Source organism: Leptodactylus fuscus, chromosome 7, assembly GCF_031893055.1.
Source record: "Leptodactylus fuscus isolate aLepFus1 chromosome 7, aLepFus1.hap2, whole genome shotgun sequence".
NCBI classification, from domain to species: Eukaryota; Metazoa; Chordata; class Amphibia; order Anura; family Leptodactylidae; genus Leptodactylus; species Leptodactylus fuscus.
In genome coordinates this window covers 113,727,008-113,743,460 of record NC_134271.1, presented here as the reverse complement: position 1 = coordinate 113,743,460, position 16,453 = coordinate 113,727,008, and the positions used below count along the sequence as shown (strand labels likewise).

The 16,453-nt window shown below is 41.1% G+C and overlaps 1 protein-coding gene across 5 annotated transcripts in view; it reads left to right on the top strand.

The window, feature by feature from the left end:
- The window catches only part of PCNX1 (pecanex 1), a 75,931-nt gene that overhangs the window by 39,293 nt on the left and 20,185 nt on the right, over positions 1–16,453 (top strand). For 3 of the 5 annotated variants that reach the window (XM_075282862.1, XM_075282861.1, XM_075282858.1), the window contains 9 exons: positions 5,609–5,702; positions 8,141–8,198; positions 8,745–8,962; positions 9,281–9,434; positions 10,889–10,921; positions 11,097–11,268; positions 12,912–13,022; positions 14,148–14,239; positions 15,547–15,656. In XM_075282862.1, coding sequence (XP_075138963.1) covers positions 5,609–5,702; positions 8,141–8,198; positions 8,745–8,962; positions 9,281–9,434; positions 10,889–10,921; positions 11,097–11,268; positions 12,912–13,022; positions 14,148–14,239; positions 15,547–15,656 — 1,042 coding nt within the window. The remainder of the gene's footprint in view (positions 1–5,608; positions 5,703–8,140; positions 8,199–8,744; positions 8,963–9,280; positions 9,435–10,888; positions 10,922–11,096; positions 11,269–12,911; positions 13,023–14,147; positions 14,240–15,546; positions 15,657–16,453) is intronic. The other 2 variants (XM_075282863.1, XM_075282859.1) reach the window with 1 other exon arrangement.

Genomic DNA, 16,453 nt, shown 5'->3' with positions numbered 1-16,453 from the left:
CACCCACCAATCTGCTATTTTCAGCAGCTGATACTCAGAGAATGAAACAGGAAAGGAGCAGCGCCGTTCTCTGTGTAGTGGCCGAACATTGGAACTGCAGGTCCAATTCATTATCATGGAACTTTAGCTGCAGTGACTCATTTCAGCCACAACACCGAGAACAGAGCTGTCTGATTCCTGCTAATTTCTCAGAGTATCAGTTGCCGAGAACAGCCGATAAGTGAGGGTACTAGATGTCCCCCTCCCCCAATCTAATATTGGAAGTGTTTCTTTAGGATGTCATTAATTGTTTTAGCCCATTTAACATGCATGCAAACTTTTAAAGCCTACCTCCAGTGATATAACTTTTCATAAATGAGTAGTAGAAGTGAATAATAATAATGTTTTTCCTTTTCCATTTATGAGTCTGTTATCACTGACAACACCAGTCTCCATATCCAGCCTCACACACTGAGGTCTACAAGGGGTAAAGGAGGAGGCTGTTGCCAGCTTAGTCATTTATTTATGGCTTTCCTCTATATAGTGGTTCTTACTAGATGCAGGAGATTTTCACTGCGGATGGTAATCTCTGCTATTGACCAGCAGGCTCTTCTTCTCCTCGTTCAACATTTTGTTGTATTCACTTGTACTATTCATTCATGAAAAATCGTATTGCAGTCCAGTCTGTAGACGGCATGTTATAGAATATAGTTTTATGGGATAAGATTCAGCAGAATTATTTTTTTATTTTTTTTGTTCTGGGTTCATGAGTTCAGTGGACAGTCCTGCTTAGTGACTAATGGCTATCTGTATACATAAGGATATCTGTATATGCAAAGCTTGAGGTCAGTCACTGAGAAGGACCAACCAGTGGACTTCTAAATCAGAATGAGCATAAAATAAACTGTTGAATTTTGCAAGAATTTAATGTACACCTGAAATGTTGGAATAGTATGTAAGCAGTGTCATGGTATGTATAATTAAAAAAAAAAAAAAAAAATTATATATATCCTTAAAGCTGTTGGCCACTTTCAGACCAATATTGACAGACAAATGTTATGGTTTGTATATTGGTCTGAAAGTAGGGGCCACACGGTGGCTCAGTGCTTAGCACTGCAGCCTTGCAGCGCTGGGTCCTGGTGTTCAAATCCTGCCAAGGGCAAAAAGCCATCTGCAAGGAGTTTGTATGTTCTCCCTGTGTTTGCATGGATTTCCATCCCATATTCCAAAAAGACATACTGATAGGGAAAAATGTAGATTGTGAGCCCTATGTGGGGCTCACAATCTACATTAAAAAAAAAAAAAAAAAATTAAAAATATATATATATTGGTCTGAAAGTCGTCTGAAGTGGTCAACCCCTTTAAGGGTGTGTTTACATGGCAGAATTTTACTACGGATTTGGGGGAAGATTTCATCCCCGAATCCAGGGCAGGTTCCACCCAGAAAAGATCACAGAAGGAAAAAAAAAAGCATCCCGCTCGATCTTGCTACAGAATCCACATCGGATTTGGCCACGAAGTTCGCGGCTCAAACTTAGGCCATTCATCTGGGCCTAATCAGCAGCAGGATGCCGCAATAGAATGCCAAGGCACTGCATGAGCAGCCCGTCGCGGCTAGACAACGGGTGAAGATGCCGGCGGCGGAAAATGAAGAGGAATTCCTCTTCATTTTCTGTCGTGTGAACATTCCCTTAGAGGGTCAGATGAACAACAGCACACAACAGATTTCACATATAACATTATTTAACAAAAATGGAAAAGCAATGTGTGAAAAACTAAATGCACCCCATGAATTAATAACTTGTAGAATCACCTTTACCAGCAATAACTTGTAGTAATAGTTTTCTCAATGACTTGTTAAGTCTCCCAGATCTTTCTGGAGGAACCTTGGCCCACTCTTCTTTACAATGTTGCTTCCGTTCATTAATTTTATGGGCATTGGTTTATTTGCTGCTCTCTTGATGTCCTGTCACAGCATTTTAATTGGGTTGTGGTCTGGACTTAGACTGGGCTTTTGCAACATTTTGATTCTTTTATTTTTCAGCCGTTCTTTTGTAGATCTGCTGGTTTACTTGGGATCTTTGTCTTGTTGGATAGATGACCTTACATTTGTCCCTTGAATACTTGCATGTTTGCAAGGTGTCATGTCCTGTGGCTGCCAAAAGAAGTTCAAATTGTCATCTTCCTATGACTGTACTTGACAGTTGGTATGCAGTGATTGTGTTTGGTTTTTGCCAAATCTGGCAGTGTGCCACATCCCCATTTTTGGTCTCGTCTGTGCAAAGGACACTGTTCCAGATGTCTTGTGGTTTTTTTCAGATGCAACTTTCTCCTTTCATCCCTTCCAAACAAACTGTTGACTCTTTCACATTATACGGTTATGAACTTGAACATTTGCCATTCTCCCTGAGGCTAGTAGAGTACTAGATGTATCTTTTTTTTTTTTTTTTTTTTTTTTTTGGGGGGGGGGGGGGGGGGTTTGCTATCATGTTATCACACTTGAATACTCTAGACTAACAAACTGCCACAACTTCTGCTTTTATAGAAGTTGTCATGCTCGCTGTAGGGTTAATCCAGAGCAGTCACCCAGCTGCTACTTACCCCATTTATTCCTATGGAAGCAGTAAGGTTGTACTTCATTTTTCACACAATGCTTCTGAATTGTGACCTAGTTTTGTTAAATAATGAAATGGTGGAATCTGTTTATCTGATGACTAATATATAATCTAACACTCTCTAGTCAGATACTAAACGGATTGCTGACCATATTTTTTATCCCTACAGCATTTATATGAGGACTGACTGAACTCCCCTGCGTGCTTTTCTATAGAAGAGTAATTGGGATTGCTTGTTGTTGCTAACAGTTGTTCATTACCGACCTTTTCTTTTAGATCTTAGTTTGCAGGTTCTTCTTATCACATTACAGCCTCTTTTTTTATTTTATATCTAAGATTTTAGTACTGCTTTGTGTTTTGCAATGTTTTACAATTTGTTTATTTCTAACCCCAATGCAGTTATTTCTCCTTAGAGTAAGCTTTACATGTGAACAATACATTGCTGTCTTTTTGGCTTCCTTGTTGTGCATATTTCGTGTCTTGCTTATTATGTTGGTGCCATTTAAACATATTTGCAAAACATTTGTATTAAAATCTATAAATGATTTTCATGAATGGTTTGGTTAATCGGTGCAAATGTTATCTAATCCTATAATTCCTGTAATCCTATATCTCTAAGTCATTTTTGCTTCTGGTCTTTACCTAAACTTTCTAGCGCACATTTTTAATATATATTTGGATCCTTTACACTAACCTGAAATGCATTGAACTCTATTTTTCATTGAGAATGCTTTGCATTATTTCAGGTAAGGAATGTGATGCTAGGGCAGAACTAGAGAGGCTTGGCCTAATAGAGGGCAACATAAATAAAACAATATCACATTATGGAATGTAAATGCGGATCAGCGCAAGAGTATTGTTACTTAGGCCTGGTTCACATCTGCATTCGGGCCATTTTGTTCCCCTCTTCGCATGAAAAATGTGGAGAGAAGTCCTGCAAGCAGCACTTTTCTCTCTGCATTTTTCTTGCGGAAACCACACGGACCCCATTATAGTCTATGATGTAAGTGGGTTTCCTTTGGTAACCGCTTTTTTTTTAAAAATGCAGATTAGGTTTCCGTTCAGGGGTCCCCAAGCGGACATCCCAAACAGAAACACATGTGAACTGGGCCTCACAGCATAAAGGTGTGATAGTGGCTATATAACTCTATTGAAAATGCCTTAAAGAACAGTTTTATTTGAGTTAAGGTTACACACTGTAATGCAAAATGTTATGCTACTTTCTAGTACACTTTTACTCGCCACGTTTAAAGGGGGTTTCCTGGGACTGTGATGTTGATGTCCCTGCCTTTTGATAGGTTATAAACATCAGTTAGGAGGGTTTAAACTCCCGGCACCCATGCAGATCAGCAGTCTAAAGAGATCTGCTTACCGTTGACAACTTTTTTGTTGGTCACATGGCCTTATTGCTGCTCAGTCGCAGTCAGTAAAATGAATGGGATTGAGCTGGAATACCAGTCATTTCTGCTATACAATGTATGGTGTTGTGCCATATCTTCATTGGTTGCATTCTATTCCCGGCAACCACACCGATTTGATATTGCTTGTCTATTGCACAAAGTAGATGTCATCAATACTCTAGTCCCAGAAAACCACTTTAAGGTCTCTACTTGCTGTCAGTTGACATTTGCCCTAAAAATACCACTCACACAAGTGCATAGCTTGTCATAAGGGGCATTTCTTTAAGGTTAGGACTTCATGTTGAAATGTATTAGAGTAACATAAGGTTGCAGTGTTGTACTTCTACATTCTGCCTAATGTGATGTGGGTGTGCTCACATTGTGACCTGCAAGGTGCCGTAACTTGTTGGTCAGCAGAAATTCAGTATTTTTCACAAGGTGTAACAGGCGGTATTGTATTTGCCATCTTAATGTCATGCAGCCTAAATTTACTACATAGCCGTGGCCTAAGGGTGTCTTCGCAATCCGTTTTACTGCACAGAGGCTCAATGTGAATACATCCTGTTTATATCAATACTCCTGACTGAACAAGAATGTCCCTTTTCACTTGATACCATGCGAAGACTGTGAAGGCGGTGAGGGATTAACACAAAACACACAAAATATGTTTCATAACCATTATAAAATTTGTAGGACTCGAATAAATCAGAAACCCTATTTAACCCTTCATCTTTAGCAAATGGTGAAAGGAAGCACATCCTATGAATTTGTAAGAAACTAACGTAGTTTATGTCCTAGTATCTCTAGGGCACACGACTAATACCCCACTTACCAGGGACCTCTTTCACTGCATACAGTTCACTTTTTACATTTGTGTGATCCAAAAGCATCTAACTTGCACTGTGGTGTTGCTCGCAGCCTTTTGACTTCCTCCCGTAGCTTCTGCTTCCTGCATTGTGTGTGACATTTGCTGCAGAATTGATGTATGCCTTGTTGAATGGTAGTGCTGGAAAGGTTAAGAATGACTCCGTTCCTTCCTCAATTTAACGTCATGTGATTTCAATGCTTTTTTTTATTTATTTATTATTATTTTTTTTATAAAACTTAAATATTATTCATTAATGTTTTTTGTGTGTTTATACATATATATTATTTAAGGTGCTCACATGCTCAATGAATATTATTTTAAGGAAAAATTTAACTTTTTTTAAAATATTTTCTCCTGTTTCGTCTGATGTACTTGCTCATTGTAATATGTATAAAGCAAGTCGTTTTATAAAATGCATTATAGCTTAATTCACATTGGTGTCATGGTTTCCGGCCTTGACCAATGTGGATCCCATTGACTCCAATATTAAAACACCAGCTGACTGCTATTATAAGTCACTGTTTGTATCTATCGTATCTTTTGCCCACCGCACAGCTGTGGCTTTCATTCATTTGTGAACTGAGCATATTTAAGAATTGAATTTAATCTTCTGAATATTTGGGTCTGTTGGCACCTTTTAGTGTTAATACATGGTGAGAAAATGTTATCATTTGCAATGTCCATCCTCTGTTGTGCTGAAGTGTTTAACCTGTCCTGTGTGCTCTTGTTTTCTCCATCACTTCCAGGTAAATTCACCCCATCCCTCTATGAGACTGGTGGCTGCGACATGTCGCTGGTTAACTTTGAGCCAGCTGCAAGAAGAACATCCAATAACCTCTGGTTGGTGTTACAATTTCTGTATCATGTTCTGTTATTTGAGTGTGTCTGTCTAATTCCTTAGTGAAATGCATATTCAGAGATATTTCTTGGGGCATTGATATTGATGACTTATCTGTAGGTCGTAAGTATATGGAGGGGAATCAAACACCGTCTCCCTGCCAAAAGACTACAGTGGTCAGATGAGCCCCACTTTCTCTTAGACCAGTGACATCACATAATTTGGTCACATGTTTTTGTTGCAGATCTGTCCAGTTCAAATCAGCCAACCACATCTGTTATACAATGAGTAACTGTGCTTGGTGACTACTGAAGAGGCTGTAGTGGTTGCCCAAACACTGCGGCCTCTTATTTTGCATCACAACTGCGTACCATATATACTTCACAACTCTCCTAAGGATAAGCTCGTCATTGTCCTAGTCCCAAAACAACTCTTAACTTTATTCTTCTCTGAAAAAAGCTGAAGACTCAGGAGGCAAATAATACTGTTGTTTCCAGCACAAGTGCCACTTTAGCACTCAGCACAGGTCACAGCATTTGGACATTGGCAGCCTATTATAACTGTACGCCACCTGTATCTATTATATGGTAACCCTCTGAAGTAAACAAAGTTCTTATTTCCGGTATCAGATAACTGTACTGTCTTAAGTGTAAAGACTGTGCATACATGTCACCAGAGCACTCTCTGTACACTAGGAGTACTGGTAGATTACAGCTCTTAAAGGGGTTGTCCCATAACAAGGATCCTGTCTATACTGCTAGTTTATGTGGATATAAGACTTTTCCTAAATCCATTGCTTTATCAAAACTGCTTTGTTTGGCCGCTATCTTAATTTATTCACTTCATTGTTGACACTCTGTTTCTATGGCCCTTGGGAATATCTGCTCATTTGTCAAGTGAGGTAGCTGCCTGCTCTCAGGGGGGGAGGGAGGAGCTGACAAGCAACAGAGCTCCTCATATAGGGGAGGGGGAGGTGAGAGCTCTGGGATTACTGTGCTGTCTATCTTCAGCTTTTCCACTTATCAGCTGGTTTAGTTGGATTTGGCTGATAAGGCCTAGATTAGGAGTCTGTTACCTCTGTATGTAATGACTCAAATCTAGCTCTGCTACATCAGTTTCCACATCAGCGTCATACTGTGGATCATAGCAGATAGAGCAAGTGAAACCCCGCCCACCAATGTGTGAGAAATCCAGGAAGTGAAGAGAGTACAGAGCCTTCAGGCTGCAGAACAAGAGTTATGGGAATACCCCTTTAAATCTAAAAGATTGGGCATACACACAGCTCTGTATTGCTATTTGTATTGGTCAGCGTGTTTATAAAATTGCTCATCTTTTGAAGTTTATTACTTCTGTATGTTCACTATAGAACTGGAAGACCTCTGTAAAGCTATATAGACCTACATTTATACATCCTTATTAAACAGATCGGTTTACTACTTTACCAGCCTGGCTGAATAATACGTAAAAAATCACTACATGAAGGTCAGAGTGCTCAGTCTCCAGTAACGAGATCTCCAGCTCCTCCCAGATTATTGGCTTTATCTCACTATGGTTGACTGCACGAGGGCAAGGTTCTTCATGTCCCCTACGTATCCATGCAGTGTAGAACAGTTATGTAATGCAGCTGGAGACATGGGATAGGAATGACCCTTCTATACAATATCTAGAATATGCAATCACTGGTGGGGGTGTGACCTCTGAGACCCTAGCAGTCATGAGGATGAAGTGAATGTGCTACAGATTTAGCACAGATTTAATTGAATGGAGCTGCAGCTCTGTGGAAGATAAACAGTGAAGGATATGTCATTCTAAACAAGCTATGCCGTTGCATTATTTTCAGGATCCCATAAGGATCTTAGGCAGGGGTAGGCAACCTGCGACTCTCCAGCTGCAGTTAAACTACAACTCCCACCATGGTCCATTCACTTCCATGGGAGTTCCAAAAACAGCTGAGCAAGTATGCATGCTGAGAGTTGAAGTTTTGTAACAGCTGGAGAGCCAAAGGTTCCCTACCCCTGGTCTTGGGGGGTCACACCCCTACTGATCACTTAGTATATTGTTAGGATATGTCATTACTATCGCTTTATTAAGAGGGAGTTCCCTTTTGAAGGGGTTGTGTAGCATTTACTAAAAAAAAAACTGAGTAGAATGAAATCCTTTAGTCATCTGTTCAGTTCCCCCCTGCTCTGATGGTACCCATTGGTCTCAGTTCCCGCAGTCGTGATGTGCCATACAAGTACAGCACATGTCTGCTGAGGCTAGTGATTGGCTGTAGCGGTCACATGCACATGTATGACTTGCCATTACTGTCAGAGGTATATACTGTACAGGGAGTAAATAGTGCACCGCCGAAGTGTGTTTTCCTAGCTTTATGAGGCAAATAAACAATGATATTTGTGTATTTGTTGTATTGATGATGAAATATTTGCTTCTTTTACAGTGACACAGATTCCCATGTATCAAGTTCTACCTCAGTTCGATTCTATCCACATGATCTAGTAAGATTATTTTCAGTCTTTGCTTTATTTCCATCTTTTATTATGGGGAGTGTAAAATTGTGCTCCGTTTCCTCTGCTGTAATGTCATAGTCTCTGCGGTGCCCTATGACCAGCTGCCTGTGCACCTGAGGAAGCATTTGCTTTTAGTTGCAGTTGGGTAACCTTGTTCTGCACCCCGTGTACTTATACCTTCTACGCTTTCTTCTTAATGGGCGCCTGACAACCACTAGAGCCAAACATATGATTTATGATTACATACCTCATGTGCTGTGAGCTTAATAATAGTACATATATTATTTATGTGACATCATTTTACAGCTATTATAACAATATAACAACGTGCACTGTTCAATGGAAATCTAGTTTTACTGCCTACTCTTTATATTCTGCAATAAAATGGAAACTCTAATTTGCTTTGGCCTATCTGCATAAAGAGACAGTAAACATATTATTGCCATGTTTGTTGCAAATTTAGATTTTCTAGTCTTAAAAGCCTCTAGTTTCTCATCTGTTATGAAGTGTTGTGTTCCTCTAACTCTCTGGTAGCTCTCTCTCCCTCAGATTCGATTAAATCGGCTGCTGACCATAGACACAGACCTGCTAGAGCAGCCAGATATTGACCTAAGCCCTGACCTGCAGGATCAGATGCAGCCACAGGAGCAGGCATCCCACAAAGTGAAACACTACTACCGCTTCTGGATTCTGCCCAAGCTCTGGGTTGGCATCAATTTTGACAGGTTGACACTCTTGGCCTTGTTTGACAGGTAAAGGCAGCAATTTGGTACATGTGATGTCTCTCTTGACTTGTCGCCTGTCCTTTATTATTACAAATACTTAAGAGTTTTTGTAGTATTATAAAAGTAATGGTAATTTATCATTTATATTTGGTGCTTAAATTTTGTTTTAAGAGTAACTCAAATCTTAATATGTTAATAATTGGTATAATAGTATGCAATATTTCTTCCTTTACCTTATGCACAACTAAGGGGTAATTCCATTTGACTCTGAAAGCAATTTTCTGCTTATCTTCCAATGTAGAAGCTAGGATTTCTGCTGACACCTGTGTTTCATAAATCTTTCAGGAATAGAGAGATCTTAGAAAATGTCCTGTCTATCATCCTTGCAATTCTCGTGGCCTTTTTGGGCTCCGTTCTTCTCACAGAAGGCTTCTTCAAAGATATCTGGGTCTTCCAGTTTTGTCTTGTTATTGCCAGCTGTCAGTACTCTCTTCTCAAGGTGAGCCGCCTGTTTACATTTTTGTGCTGTCTTAAAGGGATTCTACCACTAAATCTGTGTTTTTTCTGCTTTAGACGTCGGAATAGCCTTTAGAAAGGCTATTTGTCTCTTACCTTTAGATGTGGTCTCCGCTGCGCTGTTCCTTATAATTACCGTTTTTTTACCAGTATTCTAATGAGTTCTCTCGCAGCAATGGGAGCGGGCCCCAGCGCTCAAACGGCGATGGGGGCGTCCCCACTGCTGTCAGAGAACTCTCTCCAGCGACGCCTCCATCTTCAGCTGCATCCTTCCCTTCTCTCACCATCTTCCTTCAGCGTCAGCTCCGACGGCTGCGCAGTCAGCTCTGCCAGCGAGACACTAGTAGAGTATGCCGGCCGGCGGCCATATTTTCGAGGCCGCAATTTCACGCGCAGTACGCTCCTCTAAGTCTACGCCGAACAAAAAGTGGCCGCCGGCAAGCGCATTTGGCTCTACTAGTGTCTCACTGGCAGAGCAGACTGCGCAGGCGTCGGAGCTGACGCAGACAGAAGAGGACGAATGAAGGGGAGGATGCAGCTGAAGACGGAGGCGTCGCTGGAGAGAGTTCTCTGGCAGCTGTGGGGATGCCCCCATCGCCATTTGAGCGCTGGGCCTGCCCCCATTGCTGCAAGAGAACTCATTAGCATACCGGTAAAAACTGGTATTTATAAGAAACGGCACAGCAGCGACCACGTCTAAAGGTAAGCGATGAATAGCCTTTCTAAAGGCTATTCTGATGTCTAAAGCAGAAAAAATACCGATTTAGTGGTAGAATCCCTTTAAATACTTTTGGAAAAACTTTTCCAGCTTTATATAGTGAAGCAGCTGTGTGAGAACTACAGGTTTGTCCCATTGAGGTGAAGCTGTAATTCTCTGAAAAGCTGCTACTATATATATGGTGTGCATGTACGGAGGAATGAGGTTGTTATACAAAGAGTAGGTCTGTGGATGCAGAAGAAAGTATGGCAGATAGGCGGAGGACCAAGAGATCACACATGCAGTGTGTGATATAGGAAAGCACCAATGTCACCCACTGCACTGGGAGGAAGAATAGGGAATTGCATACTCCTCAGCATGTGCGTCTGTCAGCACAGTGGAGAATAGATAGTTCATGAGCTGCAGAAGGATAAATATGTACACCATACAGTTGTGTCAATGCATAAGAGCTAATGACTGTAGTAGTATTCTGGTCACACACAGACTCACATTCTGTATATATTAGGGAAAGGACATGCTGAATAAGCCTCATAGCAACATGTATCAATATAATTTTCTCCATGTCAAAGATTTTCTCAGCCGTCCACGTCTGTGTTGAAGCCAATACACAATACTAAGAGCTACTGGTTGGAGAACATAGCTACATAGCTTCAAGTGATACAGGTTGTTGTTTGTCCTGCTAAATACAATCTAATTGGCTTTTTATGTTTTTATTTCAGAGTGTTCAACCTGATTCTTCTTCTCCTAGACATGTAAGTATTCCGACATCGTCATATCTTTATACTTATACATATATACACACCATTTTGGTTTTTCTTATAAAATCTGAACTCAACTGTGTTCCAGGTCACGACAGCCCTTATTCATAGTTTCCAAAATGATAGAATTTTTACTTTCTTGCATTCACTATATGTGTCTTTATTTCAGGGCCATAACCGTATCATAGCCTATAGTAGGCCTGTTTACTTCTGTGCCTGTTGTGGCCTTATTTGGTTACTGGACTATGGAAGCAAAAACTTGTCTGCCACCAAATACAAATTATATGGAATGGCCTTCACCAATCCTGTGCTCCTCATCTCAGCAAGGGACTTAGTAATCGGTAAGTATGTTTCTTCTGCTTGCTGAAGTTTAAAGGGGCTCTGTCAGCAGATTTACGGGTTATGAGCCTTTAAAAAGGCTATTCAGGTGCTGCTATTAGTTTGTAAAAAGACCCCCTTCCCCCCGTTTTTGTTAATTACCTTGGTAATCGATATGTAAATGAGCTTGATTGTGCACGGTGGGTGTGTCATGCACCCCTTAGCGTCATAGCTTCTGGACGCCCACTGCTGCCCCCAAGCCCTCCTCTTCCTGCTTATTCACGGCAGTTTCTATTGAAAGCATGCGCAGTAGAGCTGCCTTCGACGCGCTACTGCGCACGCTCCAGCTCGTAATGTTCTCTATGGGAAAATTATGCTGGAATGTGCGCAGTAGCGCGCCAGAGGGAGCGCTACTGCGCACGCACGTGCTTTCAATAGAAACTGCCGTGAATAAGCAGGAGGAGGAGGCCTTGGAGGCAGCGGTGGGCGTCCAGAAGCTATGACGCTAAGGGGTGCACGAAATGCCCACCGTGTACGATCAAACTCATTTACATATCTATTACCAAGGTAATTAACAAAAACAGGGGGAAGGGGGGTCTTTTTTTTACAAACTAATAGCAGCACCTGAATAGCCTTTTTAAAGGCTATTCAGGCATATCTTTAGCTCATAACCCGTAAATCTGGTAATAGAGCCCCTTTAACGCTTTAGGCTTTGTCCACACAATGCTCTGCAGAAAGCTTCTTTTAGGTTAAGGGGGCGTTCACACTACCGTCGGTGTCCGACAGCTAGTGTCCACTGCTAATGTACGTTCAAAATCTTGTGCGGACATTAGCATCGGGCACTAGCTTTGTCCGTGACATTTTGCATTGATTTAAATGGACATCGAGTGCGTTCTTTTACTCTCTGTAGATGTCCTTAAGTGTCCGTTCCCAAAGATGTCAGACTTTTCAAGCAGGCAGCAAAAACCTGACGTAGGAAAAAGGAAAAGCCGGACATCTTTGGGAATGGACGCTTAAGGACAGACACGGACTGGAAAAGAACGCACCCAATGTCCATTTAAATGAATGCAATTAGCAGCGGACACTACATGTCGGACAATGACGGTAGTGTGAACACTCCCTAACACAGATGGTCCTGGTGGGTTTGGTGTTTTTAAAAAAGGTGATCATTGGAATGGGAGATTTATAGATATACAATAAAATGGGAAAGGCAAGAGACAAGTTATGAATATGTTCATGTAAATGTGTACTTAAGTTCTTTGGGGTTCTGTAGTGAAGAGTGACACCAGAAGTCATTAGAAGTTAGTAAGATGCCTTCATGCTTTTACATGTGGTTACCTAGCTTTAAAAGAAAAACAGAAAATATGTTAAAATAACACAAAAAACAATAGTCACCCTGGTCTCCTGCCAGTCCAGTGCAGAAGATTCAGCAGCCCCTGGAAATTTTACAAGCAACCAGCACATGACCCCCTGCAGTCATTCAGTGCTCAAATGGTCATTTACCATACTGCTGGCATGATGGTTCCCATGGAGAGTGGTGATGTAGTACTGGCGCGTAAGCTTCTTATGTATGTCATCCTCCCTCGGACCGTGTTTTGGTGTTGGCAGTATGGCATGGTTTATTTACTCGCTGATCTTTTTTTTTTTTTTGGTTTTCCTCCCACAGTGTTCACACTCTGTTTCCCAGTTGTGTTTTTTATTGGTCTTCTGCCTCAGGTGAACACATTCGTTATGTACCTATGTGAACAAGTGGATATACATGTATTTGGTGGAAATGGTAGGTACTACTTCTACTAAACATTAATGGTTGTGTTATATGGTTGTCTTATTGAAAAAAGTACATTCGGGAGCTGTATGTGATAGAATTAGAAATTTGTAAACTTTTTTTTTTTTTTTTTTGCATTTATACAAAAATAAGCTAAATAAAGCTAACTAACCTGAACATAGCAAGTAAACAAGCCAAACTTAGTTAACCTGTCACTATGAAAAGACATCTAGCAGCATTGCCAAGCTTACTGGTATATACAGTGTTGACGGAAAAGATTCAGTATTATTGCGTGTTCACACCAGCACCATTGTTTTGGGGTTTTTTTTTTCTCTCTTTTTTTATTTTTTTGGTCCAGTACAGGACCAGAAGAATGGAAAAGTGGTCCATCTAATATGATGGACAACAATGGATTCTGGGGGACCCCATTGACTATAATGGTGTCTGTAATGTGTCTGGTTTTTTTTTTGCTGGACTTTTTCCACCCAGGAGTCTCTGCGCTGGAGACTGCTTTGGAGATTTTAACAAGGCCTTAGTTTATTACGGTACTTTGCTTTTTCTGTGCTTAGAGGCAATCATCTAGTCATAGGGTGAGTAATTGGCGTACATATCTCTGTATTCTGTGTGCACAATCCTACATGGGGGTCTGTCAGTCACTAACTAGCAATACCCTCCAATTCTAAGCATGGAAAGAGTCAAGCTATAAACCAATAGATGACGGGTGGAATCATTTGTCGCCACACTGTCTATCAATATACTCTGCCATTCTTTCTCTATAACCTGCTCTCTGCAGATAAGACTGTACTTTCTTTGTGACAGGTTCACTTTAAAGGGTTCTCCTAAACATGTGATAAATTGTGAAAAATGTATAATGGTTACCCCAAGTGACCACGAGAATTAGGAGATGCCCTGAGTGAAAACCGTCGTAGTGAGCATGCTTGAACATGAGAAGAAAGAGGGTGCAACCTTCAGAATTTTGGCAAGAATGTCTGTTTTTCTTTTTATGTTATGTAAATGAGGAATCCCCTTTTAAGCATTTTTTATTTATTTTTTTTCTTGTTTTTTTTATTTATTATTATAGCTATGAGATCTAGCAAGGAGTGAGCCTACAGATTCTGTACTTTTTTTATCTTTCAGCTACCACCAGCCTGCTTGCAGCACTTTACAGCTTTATTCGTAGCATTGTGGCAGTAGCTTTACTCTATGGACTGTGTTATGGTGCTCTTAAGGTAAGTTATTACAGGGCCATTAAAGAAGATCTATCGTCTCCTAAAATTGTCCACTTGAATTTACAATTCTGGGTCTCCTGTACTGTTCCTGTCTTTCCTCCTAGAAATAGTCAAATTGATGACTAGGTTACCAGTTGCTGGTGATTCTCTGCACAAACTGATCCCTACCCAGTCAGTGCTGCTCGCGTCAGACTGCCATACTCCTTTGACAGGAATGGTAACTCCCAGTTGTCAGTTTATTTAGAAATTTCTAAGAGGAAAATAGAGGAATGATAGAACGATAGAACTCGGAGTTATAGGAAAAGATGCTCCCGAATTATTTCAGAGAGACACCTCTGGAGAGCTAACACGTTACCTTTTAAGTGTAAGAATATTACGTCTTGTAGAAGGATTACATCATTGTATTGGTTATATGAAATAAGATATAGAGGGAGTCCTATTCTCAACCACTATTTTGTATTCTTTATCCCTTTGTCCATAGTTTTAAATATTCAATCTATAATATTTTGAAGTCTGGAAGGTTTTAGATTATTATTATTGTTGTTATTCTCTTCGATAGTGATCCATTATGTTCTCCAAACTCTGTTTTATCATTTGGTTTACTATTTGCTAGCAGAACACTTAAGGGTAAGTTCACACAGGGAGCGTAAAGGCGGTTTTTGGCTCCGAGAATGACGCGGGGAACCGCGTCACTCTCAGGCCAAAATCCGCCTTCCACGACTGTCACGGCTTCCGACAGTCGCGGCTTCCCCCTCCTGAGTAGGCTCAAATGAATGGACCTACTCCGGAGGTTGCTGCCGCCGCTCAGCAAGCCGCCGAATCCGCCTGTAGAAAGGGCAGATTGCTTCTTTTTTCAATGAGTGGCATGTCGCTCACAGAAAAAGGAAGCCTGGCGGTCTCCATAGACCACCATTGTGAGGGCGCGGATTATGACGTGGATTACGCTTCATAATCCGCCCCCTCTATGCTCGTGTGAACTAGCCCTAAGTGTTTATACTTTAAGTGTATACTTTATATACATTATAGAATAAAATAAACGTCATGGACGTAGGAGAGGCTGGGGGGAGAGCATTCTCACGTGGCATAAATTAAGAAAAAGAATAATGCCTTGCCAATCCTTTTCCATTCCTCTGCCCTTTTCCTTGGATCTAGATCTAGATCTATAACTGATACTTGCATATATTTTCCAGAATGAACAGTCTAATGCATTAGTATCTAGTACTTGTGGACCGTATTCCATTTATTTAGGACGCATTGCACATCTAGTTCGGAGAGGACTTGTAACGTCACTTTTATCTTCTCTTCAGGATCCTTGGGATGCCCCGCATGTTCCGGTATTGTTCTCCATTTTTTGTGGTGTACTAGTGGCAGTTTCTTACCATCTCAGCAGACAGAGCAGCGATCCCTCTGTCCTCATGTAAGTTAACAAATGTAACATTTCCAGTGAACATGAATTGTAAGACCATTGAATTCCGACTTTGTGTATATATACATAATTACTGACAGGCAAATTTGCGTAGAAATAAAAATTTGTTAATGCCATCAAATGCAATATAAGAAATTTTTAAAATATCTAAATCTCTAAAATGTGAGACAATTGTAGCAAAAGCTATCTCAGTTAGATATGGCTGCTGTTGGAACTATTCCTTACCTGTGCACAGGTGAGCGAATATCTACAAAGACACCAGTGGCTAACTAGGAATAGCACTCTCCCCCCCCCCCACACCCAACCGCCGAAGACCCCGACCAACCCCGCTCCCCCCCCCCTCTTCCCTGCATTTCTGCGCGCTCTATTATGCCCCATAGTGGCCCTTGCATATACCATTATGCCCCATAGTGGCCCCTGCACACAGTATTATGCCCCACTGTGAACACCCATAAATAATTATTATACTCTGGGGTCTTTTCAAACCCTAGAGTATTATAATCGGACACCGAAAGGGGATACCAACATAAAAAACCACTGTGCCTATCCCTGGCTCCGCTGCACTCCTTAGTGGTGTTGGCCATCTTCAGGAACGTCAAAGAACTAGGCCTGAAGCCTATCTGGAACCCAGAGAGGTAAGTAACACTTTTTTATGTTCCCTTACCTCTCCCGGGCCATCGATCATTATATTCGAGGGTTGCCCATTGGAGTTTGTGTCTATAGCACTGGTGGGGGGTGTTGTTATGTGCCGCAGACGGGTCCGGCTGCTGTGCATAGATGGGAGTGGT